This window comes from Oryzias latipes, chromosome 14 (assembly GCF_002234675.1).
Source record: "Oryzias latipes chromosome 14, ASM223467v1".
Classification (NCBI taxonomy): Eukaryota; Metazoa; Chordata; class Actinopteri; order Beloniformes; family Adrianichthyidae; genus Oryzias; species Oryzias latipes.
In genome coordinates, this window is record NC_019872.2 from 13,246,250 (window position 1) to 13,267,291 (window position 21,042).

At 40.5% G+C, this 21,042-nt stretch overlaps 1 protein-coding gene across 3 annotated transcripts; it reads left to right on the forward strand.

Annotated features, from left to right (window-relative positions):
- The first annotated feature begins 1,285 nt into the window (after positions 1 to 1,285).
- Positions 1,286 to 20,877, forward strand: LOC101159969 (dixin-like). Of its 3 annotated transcripts, none has more exons than XM_023962292.1 (21): positions 1,293 to 1,589; positions 2,226 to 2,355; positions 2,703 to 2,828; positions 4,807 to 5,038; positions 8,429 to 8,530; positions 14,453 to 14,529; positions 14,605 to 14,708; positions 15,300 to 15,377; positions 16,131 to 16,184; positions 16,278 to 16,328; positions 16,405 to 16,509; positions 16,633 to 16,686; positions 16,777 to 16,848; positions 16,918 to 16,989; positions 17,066 to 17,128; positions 19,112 to 19,258; positions 19,428 to 19,491; positions 19,570 to 19,666; positions 19,741 to 19,849; positions 19,925 to 20,004; positions 20,077 to 20,877. In XM_023962292.1, exons 1-21 carry the CDS (start codon positions 1,527 to 1,529, stop codon positions 20,084 to 20,086), a joined length of 1,890 nt encoding a protein of 629 aa, XP_023818060.1. In that variant the 5' UTR covers positions 1,293 to 1,526; the 3' UTR covers positions 20,087 to 20,877. The 3 variants fall into 3 exon arrangements, with proteins under 3 accessions (XP_023818062.1, XP_023818060.1, XP_023818061.1); XM_023962293.1 differs by having other exon boundaries at positions 14,459 to 14,529; XM_023962294.1 differs by lacking the exons at positions 19,741 to 19,849; positions 19,925 to 20,004; positions 20,077 to 20,877 and having other exon boundaries at positions 1,286 to 1,589; positions 19,390 to 19,491; positions 19,570 to 19,651.
- The last annotated feature ends 165 nt before the right edge of the window (positions 20,878 to 21,042 follow it).

Genomic DNA, 21,042 nt, shown 5'->3' on the forward strand with positions numbered 1-21,042 from the left:
ATCTCAGTCTTGTTAGAAAATGTTAGTTCGGTTTGCAGTTTACGACTACAGTCATAAAAAACAAACAAACAAAAACATATTTCAATATTTTTCCAATTTAATTCATTAATCAATTAACCGATCAGTTGCTTTGTGGTCTGGGGAGTTGGGTTGACTTCTACTAAATGTGTCAAAATTCGTAGGCTATATGTAAACAACAAATAAACTTTACCTTTAATCTGAAAATTGACTGTACCTGTAGGCTTTGTATTCCTGTGTATGAGTTTTAAAGTTGGTACAGCCAAACTGTGGGATCCTTGGCAATTATTTTATTCTAAAACATAATTTGAAAGTCATGTTTGGATCATTTCTTTAGAATTTGTTAGAACAAGAGAATACAAATGCAAAGATTGTAAAGATGACATTTTATTTGAAAACCAAAAATAGTAAAAAATAAAAAAGACTAATTAATTACCTATGTACAGTGAATGTTACAGTAGGTGTGTTTTACAACTAAATGTGTTAAAGTCCCAGTCTGATCATCTTTTGATCTATTGTAAAAGTGTTCCCAGTGATCTTTTTAATTATAACTATACTGTTTTAGCCGAAGTTTAAAAAAAAACCTGTGTTGTTTTCTAGGACTAAGTGCTGCAGAGCGGAACTTAGAAATTTGCCTCAGAGTTCTGCCCGCCCCCCTCTGCCTCCCAGTTGCTGAGAGCTCTCTGTTTACACCCTCCTGCTAGTTTGCAGCCCCTCACAACCCCAACCTAAGATTACCAGTGCAAAAAAAAAAAAAAGGCAAGCAGTGCTAGAGTTTTTCAGCAGTACAGTTTTGAACCAGATGCCAGCTACATACAAGTGGATGCATCAGAATTTGGCGGAGCAGGAAAGTGTTGGCCCGTCCATCTACGTCACAAATGAGCTCTTCTTCAAACATTTTTTTTGTCTGCTCCTAATTTTAAAAAATGTTGAATGAAGAATTCTTTAGCAATTTCATTTGTTTGTGTATGTCCTCCATAATCCAAAAAAATTCCACAAGAGCATGTTAAAAACACACAAACACTCTTTCCATGTGAGTGGGGCTTTTACTCAACATAAACGAGCAGCACCTTGGCAACACTCAGTAAAATATCACGGCGAGCCCAAACAAAATCCACATCCCCCATATTTTATAAGACATAAATCGTATAGAAACGTTTTACTTTATATCAGCAGCCTTGTCTTGCTGAACACTCCGGAAACCATCCGCGTGCTCGGGCATGATGTGCGGAGGTTTGAACAGTTGTCCCACCACAACACCGGAAGTCGCTTTTTGTCATTTTACACTGAAGCCGGAAGTTGTGGGTCTTCCGCAGATAGCTGACTTCACCATAAACTAACTGGCTGAGTAACGGGAACCCTAAGCGAGTCGACTACAGGAGCCGTCCGCCGCGGTGTGCCAGTGGCTCCAGCTTATCCCTCCGCGGCGGTGACGGACACGGTATCGGCCGCTGGGCTCTGTGGAAGGGTACTTGTCTGGCTCTATTTGATGGGGCTCCGGCTCAGAAATGATCGCTTCACTTTCCAGAGGAAGTGCGCTGGATGAGGTGCTGCACGGGAGCTCCAGCGAGGTAACTGGACCTAAACTCCACTCCAAACTTTTCAAATCCAATAAAGAATTGTGAATTTTCAGTGTTTATTAAGACACATGTTGTGATGCGTAAGCATGCTACATAGCATCAAAAATCAGTCCGTTAAAGTAACCTAATGTCAGTTCGACTTATGCTTCAGAACTGTTTAGTTGGTTTTTCCATCAGTGCGTTAGAAAGCAGCGTGAAAGGTCAAGTCCTCTGTTGTTTGGAAAACGTGCTTCTTCTCAGACAGGTATCCTGGACGACGAGCTGTCACGTGACAAAATGGTAACGGTGTCGTAAACCAGGAGACGGCAGGGAATGTCAGTCAGTGTCCAGAAAAAGAGGACCAAAAGGGGGCTGCTGAGCTGTGCTCAACGCAGAACAAGCACCCTGAAACAAAGAACGCCCCCCTCACTGCTCCTGCTCCCCACATCAGAAACAAAGGCTCTGTTTGTCCGAGCATCATCAGGCTCCAGATGGGCCTAAGCCTCATTTGCGCCCCCCCTAAAATGTTCATGTGGCTCCTGATTTTACCCGCAGCACCTCAATAATCCTTGCATCCGTCAAGCGGTCCCTAAACTTCTCATGACCTCTTACTGAGCTCAGTGTTTGTCTGACCGCTCTACCTTGCAGCAACAACTGGTGGCGTATGTGTCCTGGGTGAACGCTCAGCTGAGGAAGAGACCGGGCCTGAAACCCATCAAGGATCTGAGGCGGGATCTGCAGGATGGAGAGGTTCTGGTCCACCTTATAGAGATAGTTGGTAAATAAATTGACGCATTGACGCTAAAACACCAAAATCCTACATTATTCTCAATACATCAAATATTCCTCCCATATTGGGGTTTTAAAGCTATAAAATTAAACTGTTTTGTTTTTTAAGTGCAAAGTATCCATGATCTGCATGTTTGCATCCACTCTAAAATTACATTTCACCAGAACCCACCATAACAAGAAAAGAAATTGCTTCTTGTTGCTGAATTTTAGCAGCAAAGCCCAAACAGAAAATCCTGTTACTGCCTAGTGTTGGTCTCTCACAGCTGTTCCGGTCCAGCTGCCCAGCAAGCCTCACGTTTGTCTCCTTTTCCTTTCTTTTTGTATTTTGATCAGCTGGTGTGGTGCTGGATGGCGTCTTTGTTCCGCCCCAAAGCAGAGAGGAAAGCAGGAAGAATGTTGAGGAAGTCCTGCATTTCATTTCCTCCAGACACATACACATGCCTCACATATCTGCTAAAGGTACATTTTTGTCCCATGTGTTGAAGATGTGTTGTGCAAAAGATTGAACAGAGCCTAAAGCTGTGAGAACACAACGGCCCAGCAAAGATTGTGTCTCTTTACTGGCTGTGACTGAAGTTCTCTGTTGATAAGGTGGGAATGAATGGATCATCTTTTTTCCAAAGCGAGGCTAAGTGGAGGATAGTAAATATATAGAACCTCTGTTCTCAAAGTTCCTGGTACACAGAAACTGATAAAGTTCTCTCTGTGTTAGCTTGGGGTTCAGAGGGGCTGTAAGCTAGTAGGAGAGAGTGTAAACGTAGAGCTCCCAGCATTGGGGACCACCCACAACTCAGAGGCAAATTTCTACTGCACTGAACTACAGCAGCTCTGCAAAAAACTATGCTCTAGACAGCGACATATTTTTTTAAATTTTGGCTAAAACTGACTAAATAATAATTAAAAATCCATTGGGAACGCTTTTAAAATGTATCAAAAGATGATCGGGGTGGGACTTTGAATTTTTCCATGTAATGGGTGTGCACTCACAGCATTCATGTTTCAAGAGACATGTTAGGACTTGCAAATTGCAGCACCATTAAAAATGTCAATGAAAGTACACTCACTTCCAGCTATGTTCTCCTCCCTCATCTGGGATAATTACTGTGCTATTCATATTACTTTGGGTCGCCATGGTTTTTATTTGGGTATCCTAGCACTAGGAATTTAATGTAATTGCGCTTAACCATGTTTTCATTTACCAGAACCAGCCTCATCAGAATGGACAGTAACTTTATTTATGACTTTATTTTTGTGATTTGTGATCACTACATTTGTTTTGTTTTTTACCCCCTAAGACATCAATGTCTGATCTAACAAGCAAGGTCTAATGACTGACCTTGTGTTATTGTCATATACATGTAATAATACAGACATTTTAAAATCTTATAGTTGAATCTCTGCTGTTTTGTTTCAAGTCCCACTCTGATCATCTTTTGATCTGTTTTCAAAGTGTTCCTAGTGGTCTTTTCAATCTGATTATGCAGTTTTTAGCCTAAATCAAAAACCTGTCACTTTCTATGACATAAGTTCTGCAGAGCTGCAAGATTCAATAGAAATTCCCCTCTGAGAAGGGGGCGGGACTACTGGCACACAGCAACTCCACCCCGTTCCCCTCCCCGTTGCTGAGAGCTCGAAAAAATTTCTGTCACAATTATGTTTTTTTTATGATTTGAATAAAGAAATAATTTAAACTTCAGTTTTAAGCTTATTTTTATTTTTGATATGCCCCCTATCATGAGAAAATACCATAACAACATGTTAAAAAACAGCAAAAACACAATTTTATCTGATTTGGTCTCTAAAGTATGTTCATTTTGGTTTGTGACAGGAGAATACCCATTTTGAACAATATACTTAGGACCCGGGATTCGACTTGGATTTTTGACTTCACCTGGATTTGCAAAAAATGACCTGTAAGGATTTCTGCTAGGAGAGAAAAAGAAAATATACTAAAATGAACCCTATCAACCTTCATCCCGGCTGCTTTTAGCCTCAAAGTTAGCAAAATGGCTTCAGTGCCACTTCACATTGTGACACTAAAATTTCAGAATATTTCCGTTGAAAACAGCCTGAAGTAATTTCCTATTTCTTGCAAATGCTTAGTCAAAATCATTAAGGAAGAGCAAAAACTGGAGTTTGCTCTGCCAGCTGTGATTGCTGGCTAGGATAGAAAATATGAAGAGCAGTGTTGGGCTGTGATAAATAAGGTTAAGGTTGGGCTATATTTTTTAGCCGCTAGTGCTAAAACACCTTGCAATGGTTAGTTATCCATTGACCAAGTTGCTTTTAGAGTTGGCCAACCAGCTTCCTGTTTTACCGGTTTTACCATAATACTTTTGTGTTGACAGTAGAAGCCATTGTTTTCCTACAAATGGAAGTTGGCTCTGTCCTTCATGTATTTATTTAATGTTGTATTCTTCTGTTCTGATTTTCCCAGATGTCCTTGAAGGGAACCTGAAGTCTTTAATGAGGATCGTTCTGGCACTAGCTGCCCACTTTAAACCCTCTGCCAATCAAAGGACCGCTTCAGGAAGTGGGAGGAGCTTGACACAAGCCGGCTCTGGCCACAACCCTCATTCCGCCGTCGCATTGGCTCAAGGTGCCGCCGCTGCACTGGTATCAGCCCGGCTTGACGCATCACTTCCTGTACGGACCACACGAATTCATGGGTATGCAAATAATTTACTTTATAATCTGTTCATTCACCTTTCTCTTAGATCCCACACTTTGGAGAGATTGAGTTTCACAGCCACAGTACAATTAAATCAATGGGCAGGTGATTGAACAAAAACATGAAAACAGTTATAAAATACAATAGGTGATTGCTAAACAGACTAAACAGACTAAGCTAAACTGGTCATCCCTGCCATTAGACCCTCCTTCTCCTAAACAAAAGAATTCTGGGGGGAAAAAGAAGAAACCTCATGGATGTCCACACAAAGGAGGGATCCTCTCCTAGGATGAACAGGCGATGTGCCAGAACTCTTCGAGAAGAATTAACTTATCAAACTCTACAACTATATGTTTGAATAATGTAGCAGATAGGCTTTATACAGATGGAGTTGGGGGACGGCTTGAAACGAGCCAGAGGCGAGGCAAAGTCCACCGCCAAGGACAGGAGCACAGACAAGCAAACTGGAATCTGGAATCACCCCCCCAGGGGGGACAACACCTGAATCACACTGCGCCGAAAAGAGGCATGGAGAACTAAATGATAAATAAATGACTAAGAATAGAGGAGAGGAGAAGTAAATGAGAATAGAGGACAGAACCCCAGTGCAACATACTTTCCCAGCTAAACGACAAAGAAAGAATTATGTTTAAACTATTCATTTTACATTTAGTCAGTCGGGTAATGTAATGTAAATGAAATGTGGGTTAACTGGTTAAATAAAAGCTTGGTTATCCAGCTGATCCCACTGACAGATCATCAGCTTCTGCTCTGCACAGGTCCAAACAGGCCAAAGTTTGCTTTTGATATATTTGAGAAGCTTCCAGTCTCTGAAAAACCCAGTTTTCAAACATTTTGCAAAAATGTGAAAATATAAGTAGAAAACAAAAGGGGTTTTTTGTTTTGTTTTTAATAGATGACAAATATTCAATTAAACAAAGTTGTTGATTTGTAGAATTTGATTATGATTTGTAAATAATTCAATAAAAGCGGCATTACAGTTTTTTTTCATAGAATATTATTGTAACACTAGGAACTCAACCCAGTCTTGGATCATCTTTCAGATTATCTTTCATATTTTTCTTTTACATAAATCCTAATTTTTAACTGTATTCTTTTACGCTCACGTTTCTTAACAGATACCTGTCTAATTCAGCCTTGCTGTAAGAAACGTTTTACAATTTTAAACAAATCAGAAACAACTTTATGTATTTGAATCTTCGTTCTTTGTAAACGTAAACTTTGTGATGTAGATTTTCCCTTTAACGTCAAAGTGGAGGCTAACAGCCGGACGCTAACTTTAGCATGTCTGACTTTTGAGGACTAAAACAAAATGAAATGGTACAGCCGTCATTAAACTGGTGTTTTCTAAACATAATTATAAACTTAAATCTACTGTATCTGCAACTTCATTATCCGCGTGTGTGAAACATTTGACAATCAGTCGCTGCATATTAAGGCAGAGCAGCTTCTGGTACATGGTAAGTACTGTCTTAACAAACCCATATGCTGAGGAAGACTCCTGGTTTTGTCTGTAAATAGCAGCTTTATTTTTCTTTGAAGTTAAAGGCTCTTCTTCACTTTGCTCCCTTGCTCTTTTCTCCCCCAAAAAACATTTTTTCAGATATGTGTAATTGTTTGGTTTTTATTCATTTAATTCAATCAACACAGGTATTTTATTAGCTCTTAAGCGTTGAGCTACTAAGTCAACGCATCCACAGATGGATGTGGGGAACAGAATCTGGTAGTTTTCCAATTTAAAACCTTTTTTAAGTAAGTTACCTTTTTATTTTGGAGAGGTGAAAACAAGTGTAGAATAACAAAATAAGAAAAAAACACGACAAAAATTGTATAAAATAAGAAAATTATATATAACAAGACAAAATTATATAAACAACACAAGTCCAAAAGGGAGTGAGAAGAAGACAAATCTTATAAACTCTCACCCCCTTTACCTTAAGTCCTTACTTTCCTAACTAAACCCAGTACACCCACCATCAAAGTCCAGTGCCCTACCCAAGTGTGTATTCGGTTACAACTGCACATGTAATTCTCATTTCCAAAAAACACACAAATGAATAACAAAACGCATTTTCTAAGTATGCAGATTTACAAATGCTGATGTTCTTTATTGTTTTGTACTTGTACATATTTATCAATAATCATATCTCTGTATTTATACTTAAATTCTTTTATGTTTGGACATTGTTTCAAGCATTTACTGGTTCTGTTCCACAACTTCACTATACAAACTGAAACACAAAATCTTGAGAAATGAGTAATTTATTTTTTTCCCTAAAATTGTGTTTTAATAAATAACCTTTGGATATTCGTCTGTAAGAAATTGTTTTCGGCCTTGAATATTATTAGAGCGGTACAATACTCTACTAGATCGTAAAATTTGAGTAATTTTGATTGTATGAATAATTTATTTGTGCGCTCAAGGTAATTGACTTTGTGTATGATTTGTATTGCTCTCTTTTGAAGTATTGAAAGTGAATGTAACGTTGTTTTATAGTTGTTCCACCAAACCTCTACACAATAAGAAAAATATGGTAAGACCAATGCACAGTATAATATGTGGAGTGATTTGTGGTCCAGAACCAGTTTAGCTTTATTCAACACAGAAATACTTCTGGATAGTTTAGTTTGTAAGTACCTAATATGTGCTTTCCAGGTAAGTTTGTCATCAATTATGACCCCAAGAAATTTATTTTCATAAATTCTTTCAAGTTTCATCCCATTTATGTGCATGTTAATGTTCATATTTTTTTACCATTATGGTGACCGAATAACATCATTTTTTTTTTACTTAAATCTAGTGAAAGTTTATTTACATCAAACCACAGCTTCAGTTTTTCCATCTCCTTCTTAACAATTTCTATGAGTTGCTGCAGATCATCCCCATCACAAAAAACATTCGTGTCGTCAGCAAATAAAACTAACCGTAATTTATTAGAAACCTTAAATAAATCATTTATATGTAAAATAAATATTGGTCCCAGAACCGACCCCTGAGGGACACCACAAACAATGTCCAAACATTGAGAACAAGCACCTTCAACCTTTACAAACTGCTTTCTGTTGCTCAAATAGCTTCTGATCCAGTTTAACACTAACCCCCTAATGCCAAATCCTTCCAATTTATTAATTAATATGCAGTGGTTAATCGTGTCAAAAGCTTTTTTTTAAATCAATATATACCCCGATTAAATGTTTTTTATCATCAATTGCATTTTTTATATTTTCTGTTACATTCATCAGGGCCAGTGATGTTGATCGATTTGACCTGAACCCATACTGTCCCATACTGGCACAATTTTTTTTGTCAACAACTGTTATCCTTGTTCCCAAAATATCTTCACTTTTTCTCTGAACCGCCTTTCAGTGGCCTTGGGTCAGCTAAGGACCCCAGTGTGTGTGTCCGAGCCCTGGTTGAACAGTATGAGCGAGGAGCCTCCGATGAGCAGGACCCCCTTCAGTCCAGCAGGTAATTTCCCTGCAGAGTCTCACCCCGCACTCTGCTAAAGCTCCTTGTTAGCAGAACGATTGTGGTTTGTGGAGAAAGATGTGAGAACCTCTGTCATCCAGCAAGTTCACAGTTAAATAATTACTGATCCCTGACCGCTTTCAGATGTTAAAGTCCTGATTTACATTTAAAATCTTAGTCTTTAGGTCTGTTGGTCACAGCAGTGAAAAGAACTGCATTTTACACATCAAATATGCCCCCTAAAGGTTCAAATAAAGCTATGAGAAGGAATATTGGTTTAGCAGGAACTGATCATTTATCTCATTGCAGCATGGAAACCTTGAAGCCATTTTAAAGCTACACCGCACAACTGAAGAGGGTACTATTAAAAAAATCAACAAAAAAATCTATTAATTGTCTCTGTCAGGGATAGACCATCTGTTTGTGTCCTGTTTTTGTCCAAAGATGGCTAGATCAAACAACATTTTGACACAGATTAGAAAAGAAGTGGCTAAAAATGAATGGCTTTGCTGCTTGTCTCTCCTTGATCCACCACTATCAAAAATAAAGAAAGCCCAAAAATATTATATAAGAGCAAAAAAAAGTAAAATATTTGTTGTACTGTACATTTGTACCTGGGCCACATCGGGGTGATACCAATTTCCTCCAGCAGGGGTCCAGAAATTTGTGGGCAGGAAGTAGATGAGTTGGGAAAAAAACAAGTGCTCTGCCTGTAGTTTATTGATGGATCCAGTAATAAAAATAGATTCAGCAAAAGAAAGGAGAAAATATTTATTTATTTAGTTTAAAGCACAAATATTTGAACAATCTGAGCTTTAACCTTCCCTTAAATGCCCGTCGTCAGCTTTACTAATGCCTCCTCACCGTCTCCCACTGTCTGCTCTGCTATGTTTGTGTGAAATGTGCTTTAAAACTATTTTTTGCTCACTTATCTAACAGCAAAAAACATTCAGTGCCTTTTTTTCTTTTTAGTGGGTTTGTACCCCAGTGCCTGACTGAGCACATGACTTTACTCCAAGTGTTCTCCTGTTTTATGGGAGAGCTGTGAAACAGGACAGAAGTGGAAATGACCCCTTTTTTTTTATCACGTGTTGCTGTTTTTAGCTTTATCCTGACGACACGTGTCCATTGGTTCGCGCCGTACCATTTGGTGAGTGGGTTGGTTCTCGTCAGGGCATATCGCAGGAGAAAACTTTGATTTGTTGTAATGCCTGTGCTGGATATGTAAGCTGCAGTGACAGACAGAGAGGAAGCCCCTGCCTGCGTCCTTGGTTGGCATAGTAACCGTTTGACAGCTTAAGGGTGAGGGGTGGAGTTTGTCAGCAGACGGAGAAACGATCATGGGTTTGTTGAGCTGCTGATGCTGCAGATGCACTGCAGGACGGAGTATCGCTGAATGCTCTGTTCAGACCAAACCATCTGAAGAACAAAATGGGGGGGGCACAGGTTAAATGGTAAGATGAACCCCTAGAGGTGTTTTATTTATTTATTTTTTGTGCAAATGTATGTTTTGATGGAACAATCGGTCCGTAGCAACTGTTTGGACTCTACAGTGCTTATTCAGAATTTCATTTTGCTGATGGTTTGTCCCAGGAATCATTATAGACTTCTGGATACTTAAGTCAGAACTGTGCATGCATGTTTTAAAGAAAGCCCAAAATATTGGACAAGACCAAAAGAAAAAAGACAAAATACAAACAGAATTAGTAATTAAAAAAAAGGAAATCAAGCATTTATTTGAAGAAGGATAACCGACACAAAGACAGAACCAAAGTATAAAAAGCACATGTTCTGTTCCAGATTAGGCCTATCAATAACTGTTTGTTGTTGTTTGTTATCAGCTGTTCTTAGTTGTGGTAGTTTTCACCCACAGTTTTTCATGATGTTTCTTCATTATATTACAGTTTAAATCAGTCGTTTTACTAGTTTCCCACTTAATCTTTTCTGTTGGTTTCAGTAGAGATCTGGGGCCTCATTTATAAAACTTTGCGTAGGATTTGCGTCAGAAATGGCGTACGGATGAAACATAGGACGTGCGTACGCAAAGAAATATTCGGATTTATAAAACCGTGCGCACGCACATCCTACGCATCTTTCCCTTAATAAATCACAACCGATTCTAAATGCAGCGCAGCTTTTTGCGGCTGCATGAAACGCCCATAGTTGCCCATAAATAGTCCGTGAAACGCCCACAAATGAATATTCATTGATTGCGGAACCATGGCAATCACAGAGAGGAAATGAAAAAAACGTAACTTCACTCAATGTGAAGTAAAAGTTATCGTTGGCGAGGTGGAAAAGAGGAAAAAGGTGTTGTTTGGAGGGCACAGTGTGGGCATTACTAATGCCAAAAAGGCACGTGAGCGGCAAACAGTGGCGGACGCCGTAAATGCTGTAGCCTCACAACCATTCGAGGTTGTGAGGCTACAGCGCTCCATCTGGGGGGGGGGGGACATCGGAGCGCCAGATGCACCGGGTGACACGCGTGGTTCCTCCGAGTGCTCCTCTGTAACGCCGGGCCCAAAAGCCCGCAGAGTTCCAACAGGACGGCTGGAGGAAGTCAGAACCGGCTCATAAGCCACTCGTCCTCGTTTGCCAACAAGTCTTCTTGCTGTCTAAAAATGCGTTCACTCCGAATTCTTCCATTTGCCACATCTTCTAAGAGCGTAAGATCAGCCATTGTGCGTCATTACGCATTGTGATGGGGCATTTTATCTCCCTCCATTTATTTACATCTGACAAGCTACAGATGTCGGTAATAATCCACGTGGAAATGGGAAATTGATCTGCGCAAATGTAATTTCTTGTTGCTTTCTGAATAGTCGAGACATACGCCATACATTGTTTTATCAAAAATAAAACAAACTAAAGGCATATGTATGAATACCATAATCCCATAGCTTATGAAGAAATGTTTTACTATGAAAACAACTTTCCCCAGTGGATCATTAGTACGTCCGTCCGCACGCCCACACCTTTGTCTGCTCCTCCAGACGGACACACTGACGAGAATATCAGTTTTGTACATTATTTCGTTCTGTTAACTATATTATTTATGAGGATGAATTGCACAACATGCCAATATTGCAGAACATGATTCACTTTTCTTTTTCCAAATATCTGTTCATTTGAATTTCTGTTGTAATTTTCGTTTGATTTTCTTTTGTTTGTTTCACTGCTGATCGATCAAACGGATCTTCGTGTAGGCTGTTAATTGTAAGACTTGGTTTGTGAAGTCTTCATGTTATTTATGAGAGGCAGTATTGTCATTTTCACTTTCACGTGTTTCTTCCATCTGCCGACGGCGTCGCCGTTTCTCATTTCACCCGTTTTTGTGCGTACGCCTGGGTCAGAGCTTGCGTGAAGGACCGCACATTTTCCCGTCAAGTTTGCTTTTTATAAATATCAATTATTGTGTAGAGAGAGGCGTACGCCTTCTTTTGTGCGTACGCAACGTTTATAAATGAGGCCCCTGGACTTTAAACATCCATCAAACATGGATTCTTTTTACATCTTTTACTATTTTATTGTAAATCTTTCTACTGTCCTTTAAGTCCTTGTCTTGTTGCGTTATCCACTTTAAACAATAATTATTTTAATCTGCAAATACATTCATCTTTGACTGAGAGATTTAAAGACTTTAGGTACTGTGGTAGTCAATCAAGCCAGTTTAACCTCTGTGTTCTATAGCTGCTATTAAATATCTGCACAAAAACATAATTTAGTTTATCTGTTGCGTTCCTATACTCTATTCTACAAGTAATGTAAAAAAATATTTGTTTAATAACTTACTTTATATTATAACCAGCGATCTTGGGTTAGTTCTCATCTGTACAGAAACATTGCTCCAGGATCATTGCCGTTTTTTTATTTAAGCCAAAAAAAATCCATTTTGGCAACTGTAGTTTTCTGTTTTACCAAGTTGTTCTAAACTGGAATCCACCACACTCTTACTGAGGACTGATAACTGCAGGTTTTGGCTTTTTTTTGCTTGGCTCTTCTTTCTTTTTTCTTATATATTTTCAAAGCGTTCCCAGTGGACTTGCAATAATAATTATGCCACTTATTCTGTCCTCTAATAGCAGTTGTGTTTTCTTTTCACACTCAGTATTGATCAAATGTTCTTTCAAAATAAAGGGGCTAATTGTGTATAAAATCTTTTTAGTGTTTTGGGACAGTTAAGTGTAGAGTTCAGGGGCCTCATTTATAAAACTTTGCATAGGATTTGCGTCAGAAATGGCGTACGGATGAAACATAGGACGTGCGTACGCAAAGAAATATTCGGATTTATAAAACCGTGCGCACGCACATCCTGCGCATCTTTCCCTTAATAAATCACAACCGATTCTAAATGCAGCGCAGCTTTTTGCGGCTGCATGAAACGCCCATATTTGTCCATAAATAGTCCGTGAAACGCCCACAAATGAATATTCATTGATTGCGGAACCATGGCAAACACCGAGAGGAAATCAAAAAAACGTAACTTCACTCAATGTGAAGTAGAAGTTATCGTTGGCGAGGTGGAAAAGAGGAGAAAAGTGTTGTTTGGAGGGCACAGTGTGGGCATTACTAATGCCAAAAGGCACGTGAGCGGCAGACGCCGTAAATGCTGCAGCCTCACAACCATTCGAGGTTGTGAGGCTGCAGCGCTCCATCGGGGAGGGGGGGGGGGGGGGGGGGGACCGGAGCGCCAGATGCACCGGGTGACACGCGTGGTTCCTCCGAGTGCTCCTCTGTAACGCCGGGCCCAAAAGCCCGCAGAGGTCCAAGAGGACGGCTCGAGGAAGTCAGAACCGGCTCATAAGCCACTCGTCCTCGTTTGCCAACAAGTCTTCTTGCTGTCTAAAGATGCGTTCACTCCGAATTCTTCCATTTGCCACATCTTCTAAGAGCGTAAGATCAGCCATTGTGCGTCATTACGCATTGTGATGGGGCATTTATTTCCCTCCATTTAATTACATCTGACAAGCTACAGATGTCGGTAATAATCCACGTGGAAATGGGAAATTGATCCGCGCAAATGTAATTTCTTGTTGCTTTCTGAATAGTTGAGACATACGCCATACATTGTTTTATCAAAAATAAAACAAACTAAAGGCATATGTATGAATACCATAATCCCATAGCTTATGAAGAAATGTTTTACTATGAAAACAACTTTCCCCAGTGGATCATTAGTACGTCCGTCCGCACGCCCACACCTTTGTCTGCTCCTCCAGACGGACACACTGACGAGAATATCAGTTTTGTACATTGTTTCGTTCTGTTAACTATATTATTTATGAGGATGAATTGCACAACATGCCAATATTGCAGAACATATTTCACTTTACTTTTTCCAAATAAGTGTTCATTTGAATTTCTGTTGTAATTTTCGTTTGATTTTTTTTGTTTGTCTCACTGCTAATCGATCAAACGGGTGTTCGTGTTAATTGTAAGACTTGCTTTGTGAAGTCTTCATGTTATTTATGAGAGGCAGTATTGTCATTTTCACTTTCACGTGTTTCTTCCATCTGCCGACGGTGTCGCCGTTTCTCATTTCACCCGTTTTTGTGCGTACGCCTGGGTCAGAGCTTGCGTGAAGGACCGCACATTTTCCCGTCAAGTTTGCTTTTTATAAATATCAATTATTGTGTAGAGAGTGGCGTACGCCTTTATTTTGTGCGTACGCAACGTTTATAAATGAGGCCCCAGATCAGGAGATGGAGGGGACAGAAGTGTTGATGTTTTGGTTCAGAACATCAATAAAGTTGCCCCCCCCCTGCTGTTGAGTACACGCCAAGCACTCTGCAGACGTGTCCTTGCCTTCAGGCCCCGCAGTCATACTCTCACGTGCAGCCCTCACCCACTAAAGGTCAAAGTGTTGGACCAAAGTTCCAGAAAATGTGGGTGTTTAACTAAGTTTTCTCTGTGTTTCCGGAGCCTCAGCTCTCCTAGTCCTCTGACCTCACTGAAGCCGTGCAGCACGTCCAGCAGCCAGCAGCCTGAGTGCAGCGGCGGTACGTTCAAGAGGAAACGCCTTATTGCCATCTTTGGGCTCGTGGTGATGCTTTCCTTTGTGTCTCTGTGTGCAGCCGAGTCGTCTCTGTCTGTGCCGGAGTCAGAGTGGGAGAAATCCCTTAGCGAATCGCTGGAGAAGGAGGTGCAGGAGGCCCGGAGCATGGTGTCTTCTCTGCAGGTAGGAGCAGTGTGGTGGTTATGCTCCTCATTTCACAAACATCGCTGTTTGACTGTCACAAACAATTTTCATGGTGTATAAAAATATTTTTTGTTGTTTTGTGACTTTTTTTCTGTTTTTTTTTTTTTTACAGAAAAGTCTAAAAGAACTAAACCAGATCTGTTTTTTCCCCCAAAGAATCTCATAAACTGAACACTCCCCGAGGCTTGATGGAAAAAACGAAATTTCAATCAAATGAATATCTGTTATTTTATTTTTTCCCTCTCAGCTGACCAGATCTAAAAACTAGAACGTTTGTTTTTATTCCCACTTGCAAAGCTTTCATATCAGGGAGCAGGTCTTGTGACAAATCGGTTAGTTTTGGCTCAAATTCTGCATTTATGCTTCAGTTTCCTACAGTACTGTTTTTGGAACTAAAGACTTTTAGGTCAGGAGTTCGGTGGGGGGAGCTACTGCAGCATTTGTACAAGTTTGCATTCACAGCCCTTTCTTGCAGCTGAGGCTTCATATAGACACCGGTGAATGCTGTAGCCCACCACAGGCCCTTTCAGTCCAAACCTCCATCATACGGTGCTCTCTTTGCTCCTGCAGGCTCTGCTGCTGCGCGGCGCGCTGCCTGAGGAAGAGCATAATGTGGCTCTGGACCCAGGCAACCCCCAACAACAGCTGGTAATTTTCAGTTTTCCACAGCAGTCCTGGACTGCAAAAACCAGATTATTTTTTACTTTTTTTTTCTTTCTTACTGCGCCTTTGAGTGAAAATGTTGCCTTCACCACATGCACAAACTCGCCAGAATTTGCTCTCACTTAGTACCCAATGAAAATAATTTTGGGAATAGTACCCCCTCCCCCGCCCCTCCGGAAAAAAAAGATGATATCACCAAACTTTTTAAAACTGGAATATTGTGTGTGTGTGGCTCAAGCTGGACAAAACGATATAACATATAGTATGAACATACAGGGAACGACTAAAAACCATTGTTGCCAAGGAAATGCAAAAGTTTTCTTTTGCCGATCCTTCTTAAAATGACATGGACCTGTCTGTCATCCCCAGGCGACCAAAACATAAAATGGTTGCTATGGAGATAAAACCAAATGAAAAAGTTTTTGTTTTTTTTGTAATGAATTTGACAAGTACAGCTTTGACTAGGGGGAGCAGGAGCTGAAGGGGAGAGCAATGGGGCTCTCTGCAGCCGCTTGGCTAGTGAGGTCGGGTGAAAAGAGGGGCGCCAGGTAGGGGTAATGTCTTTGAACCACCGTCACTTACACTTTCTATTTGCCTGGTTGTTTTTTCTTTTATTTATGTCCGCCCCACATTGCTTTCACTGAGTCTGGGTGCGTGCGTCTTCCATGGGTATCAATTTCCCTTTATCCTCCCTCCATTGTGGCTCTCACACAACCTCTCTTTTTTTTTTTTTTTGAGGTTGTTGTTCGCAGCCATTTGGATCAGAGCATGGAGGAGGTCCGAGAGCTGAAGGTAACCCTTTCAGACTTAAGAGAAACGTTGCATAAACCGAGGAAGACTTCTGTAGTGTTGACAAGTGACCCTTGGCTCGTTTGCCTGTTTTAGAGGGAGCTGTTGCGCTGTAAGCAGGAGGTGCGAAACCTGCAGGCAGTCAAGGTAAGACATCCTGCGGCCTCAAATTTCCAGGTGATGCCGATGAAGCTGAAGCTCTGTGTGTGTTGCTGACATGCAGGACGCCCAGCAGCAGAGGCTGTGCACTCAGGAGGCATCGATCCTGCAGATGAAGCAGGAGCTCCTCAGAGCCAGTATGCTGAAGGAGGAACTCGGCAACCAAAACGTACCCCCCCAAAAAGATCTTTTTTTTTCATGAATTTGTGTGTTTTTAGCTCAGAAATGTGTTCAGAAGGGTTCTTTGTGTTGTAATTTAACACCGACTCTGGTGTCCTGTCCTCTGCTGCAGGCAGGGCTGCAGTGGAAGCTGGAGGAAAGCAACAGGCTGTGGAGCGAGTGCAAGGTGATAGGTCTATTTTAACCGTGTGGCTGAATCCTTCTGATCCTGTCAGTTTGACTTAATAATGTGATTTCTCTGGCTGCTGGGATGCAGAAGGACATCGGACAGAAGGACAAACTGCTTCAGCAGCTCAAGCAGAAGCTGGAAGAAAGCAGAAAACTGCAGGTGTGTTGTCTCAAAGTTAACTGTTGTATTCATGTGAGTTTTGACGAGCAGCTGTGCTTTCTTTAACAGACAGAGTTGCAGAAACAGTTGGAGCATAAAGGCGGCGTTCTACAGGAGCTGATGTCTGGAAACCTCCAGCAGGTGTGTGAGTCTGTTTGTGGGTACAAAAACACAGATTAGGGACACTCGGCTCACATTTTCCTCCTTTTTCCGCCAGATCCCCATCAACCCGGAAAACAATGGATATTCTCACTGTGGAAGCTCCGCTCATGTGTCAGGCGTAAGTGTTGTTCCACCTTAAAAAGGGCAGCGTCTTCTGTAAACCTTCAAAATCCACTTTCATGTTTGGAGAGAAGAGCAGTTTATGAATGAAAAAGGAGCCTGTTGGACCTAGTGTCACCTGCTGATGAATTGCTGAAAACAGCAGGTTTGTAGCATTGACTGTACAAGAGAACTGGACTGAGTGACTCCTCCCCTCTTGTGTTTCAAACAGGAAGTACCTGCTGGTTTCAAGAAGCCAGAATCCCATAGATTCTATTAAAAAAACATCTATTATTCAGACATTATACTGTTAATGCCTGCACAATGAATCGCAAATTTACAGTTATCAATTATCAATATCAAGCTGTGCAATATGCATATCTCAAAAGACACCAAAAATTGCACTAAAGGGTTACCTTAAATGTGCTAAAACCATCTTAAGGCTGCTTGAGGTATTTAACGAATCAAATAAATCCCTTCATGCATTTGACCAATCGGATGGAGCCCTTATGTTAGATGTTCACCTCCTATGTAGACGAAAGTCATTTGGAGTATAATTTAAATTATGCTGACTCTAATTTAAATTAAACTGTTGACTCTAATTTAAACTGTTGCAGTGAAATGGAAATGATGTTTTTGGTTGTTTTGCTGTTTATTCATGTATCGCCAGATTGATCACTAATATGGCAAATCGTGAATTTTCCTCTTATCATGTAGCCCTACTATTGTCTGAATAACCATTTTTGATAATCTAATTTTTTATATTTTTATCTGTAGTGTAGTTAGAAACTGGCCAATCAGATGCCTCAATGGAAGTAGGTGGTCTCATGTGAAACGTTTAGAACATTTAATTGACAGATTCTCCTGAGCCTGCTTTCAGGTGGACTTCCAACAAGCCATTTCTGATAGGTGAGAATGGTTGCCATAGAAACAATGACCCAGACCGACTTGGATCAATCACTGCTTACTGATGATTTCTGGCTCCAACATCGATGTCCGTATTGCGCAAATAATGGCCACTGAATTGGCTTCATTTAATTGAAGCCAGAGGTAAAATATTTTCTGTGGATGACATCACACTCACTTGGTCCAGTTCTCATATACTATATATAGTATAGTATAGTCTCATATACTACAGTCAATACTTTGTAAGGGGTGTGGTCTGATGGTTAGCCCCACCCCTTCTGCAGCAGGATGTTCCTTCTTTTAGAGTGGTGGCTCACTTCCTATCCACAGTAAATGCATCATGATATGAATTTAGGGGAAAACAATGAAAATTTAAAATACTTTGACTTCCTATCAGCGGATTCAGCATCTGAAGTCTTTCTACACAAGTTAAAATTTCAATTATTTAAGTCAGTCTAACTTGAATAGGATCTTTCCAGTAAACAGACCCAGAATACACCAGATTTTACGCATTTGCATGTCTTTTTTCTCTTCTTTTTCCTCATTAAAGACCCAATCTGATTAAAAAATAGTTTTCTTGTGTTTTTAAAATGTTTTTGTGTCCTTTTTCTGATGATGGAAGACATCTAAAGAACATTAAGCATAAAATTGCATTTTCCGATTATTTCTTTATTCAAATCATTGTGAAGCAGGAGCAGAGAAAAAAATGCATTTTTAAAAAGATGTAGAAAATATGCTGGGTGGGCCACCAGCTTCCTATTCCACTCTGTAAGAGGGACTGAAAGAGGACGAAGGACTTAATTACTCACTTACTGCCAACGGTCCTGCCCACATCTCAAAGGCAAATTTCTAATGAACTACTGCCGCTCTGCAGAAACAGAGTCCTAGAAAATGACACAGGTTTTTTGAGTTTGGCTAAAAGCAACATAATCAAAATAAAAAGACCACTGGGAACATTTTTACCATAGATCAAAAGATGATCAGACAGGAACTTTTACCGCTGATGTATTCTTTTAGTCTCAGAAAAAGTTTCTTTTGTTCTTCACCGTGGGGTTTAAAAAAAAAAATCTGTCGTGTTTTTGTCTCCTCCTGGCAGGCAGAGGAGGTCCAACTGATGCAAGATGCTCTGAGGAGTCTGAGGAACAAGTTTTTGGACCACGACCCTCAGCAGCACACCCTGGACACTCTGGAACAGGGCATTGTGTCGCTCATGGACCGACTGCACGCTCTGCACACGCACAGGGTACGCACAGGCCAAACACATCAGTCATGGCTAAATTTTAGGATTATTTGAATTATTTTAAGTAGAACAGCTGTAAGGTTTGGGTTGTTTGAAGGGGTTTTCCAGGAGATTTTTTTCTCGTTGAGGAGTAGATGTTCTTAGCTCTGAGCTTCCTCATGAACCTCTGCAGGAAAGAGGGAAATCTCCACGACGCAAAGATCAGCACACACACTTGGACTCATGGCCTTCCACGAGTAAGGAGCACCAAAAAGCCCAGGATGTGTTCAGGTGTAACCCACAGACTAACCCTGTGGTGTTGCTGCTCATTTCAGAAACTTTCAAGTCCCACAACGGCTCGACGTCCTCCACAAAAATCCTTTATTTTACTGGGAAGTCCATGACTCCTTCAATGATCAACATACCCAAGAGGTTGGTGTTTGACATCTGTCTTCTTGTGCTTTCTATTATGGTCTATGTGAAATGAGCCACTTCCTGTTGGACAGATTGGGCGAGGTGACTCTCAGGGATGTTAAGGCAGCTGTGGATCGAGAAGGAAACTACCGGTATCACTTTAAAGCTCTGGACCCAGAGTTTGGCACAGTAAAAGAGGAGGTAGAGAAGATCCAGCTTCATGCAGTGATGAGTTTTTAAGTTTTTTTTTTTTTTTAAAGATGTGTTTGTTTGCAGGTCTTCAACGATGCAGCACTTGTTCCAGGGTGGGAGGGGAAAATTGTGGCGTGGCTGGAGGAGGAGCGAGGGGAGGACAGGTAAGCAGGGGGTTCTCTACTTTTCTCCACTGGCTCCTCTGTTGGTTGTCTCATCACTTCTTCTTCTCTCAGGCCTTTATAGTTTCAGGGAAAAGGACAAACTCCCATGATTCCTGAGCCAAAGCACATCGGAGCGACCCCAAAATGGGCCTGTGGGCTGCAGATAGTCGCTGTGCTTTTCTACACAAGTGCCTTCATGACCGGAGCTCTGCCTGTCAATCAAAACCCCAGCAGTGTTCTGAGTTTAATGAATGTTGAACATTGTTTGTAGACATCAGTCTCGCATCCACGATTCTTTTAGGAAAAAGCAGGTCATTTTTATTTTAGTTTTAAAATAAAGTGTTTTTTATTATTCCAGAACAAAAGAAAACAGTGTTTTTTTTAAACAATGTCTGTAATGGAATGTTCTGTTAGAAAACAAGAATCAAATGGTTAACAGTGGTGTTTGTGTCTACACATCTATCTGCAGACCATTAGTTAGTCTGTGAAGGGAAGAGGATCTTTTATTTTGAAATGTTGCACTTTTGTTCTTGTTTTGTTGAACATATATTCAACAAAACTGATTGGACTTTTTATGTAATTTGCTAAAAAAAAATCTTTTTTATGTTGGAGGTTTCTGTTTCAGAGCAGTTTAAAGTATGTATGTTTGCGTGCGTGTATAATAAAAAACATATGTGGATGGCTGACACGCTGGATTTCTTCTGCTCTGCTCAAGTGTCGCCGCTGCAGACCAGTACGTTTTTCAGCAACCAGCTGGCAGCAGTGCCTTTTGCAGGTTTCTGGTTTGTATTTTTATTTAAAAACTATCCCTACCTTCTGTTTACGAAAAAAGATTTGTTAGATATTTTCAAATAAATGAGTCCTTTTTGAAAATGTCTGTTTTCCTTATTTTAATGATGAGCTTCCATCTACATTTACATGAAGATTTCCGCACAAATAAAATAAACTTAAGGTTTCCCACTTCTGTTTGACCTCCAGTTTAAGGGCACATTCACAGAAATGGCAAGGTTGTTTTTAAATTGGTTAAATGTTCAAACA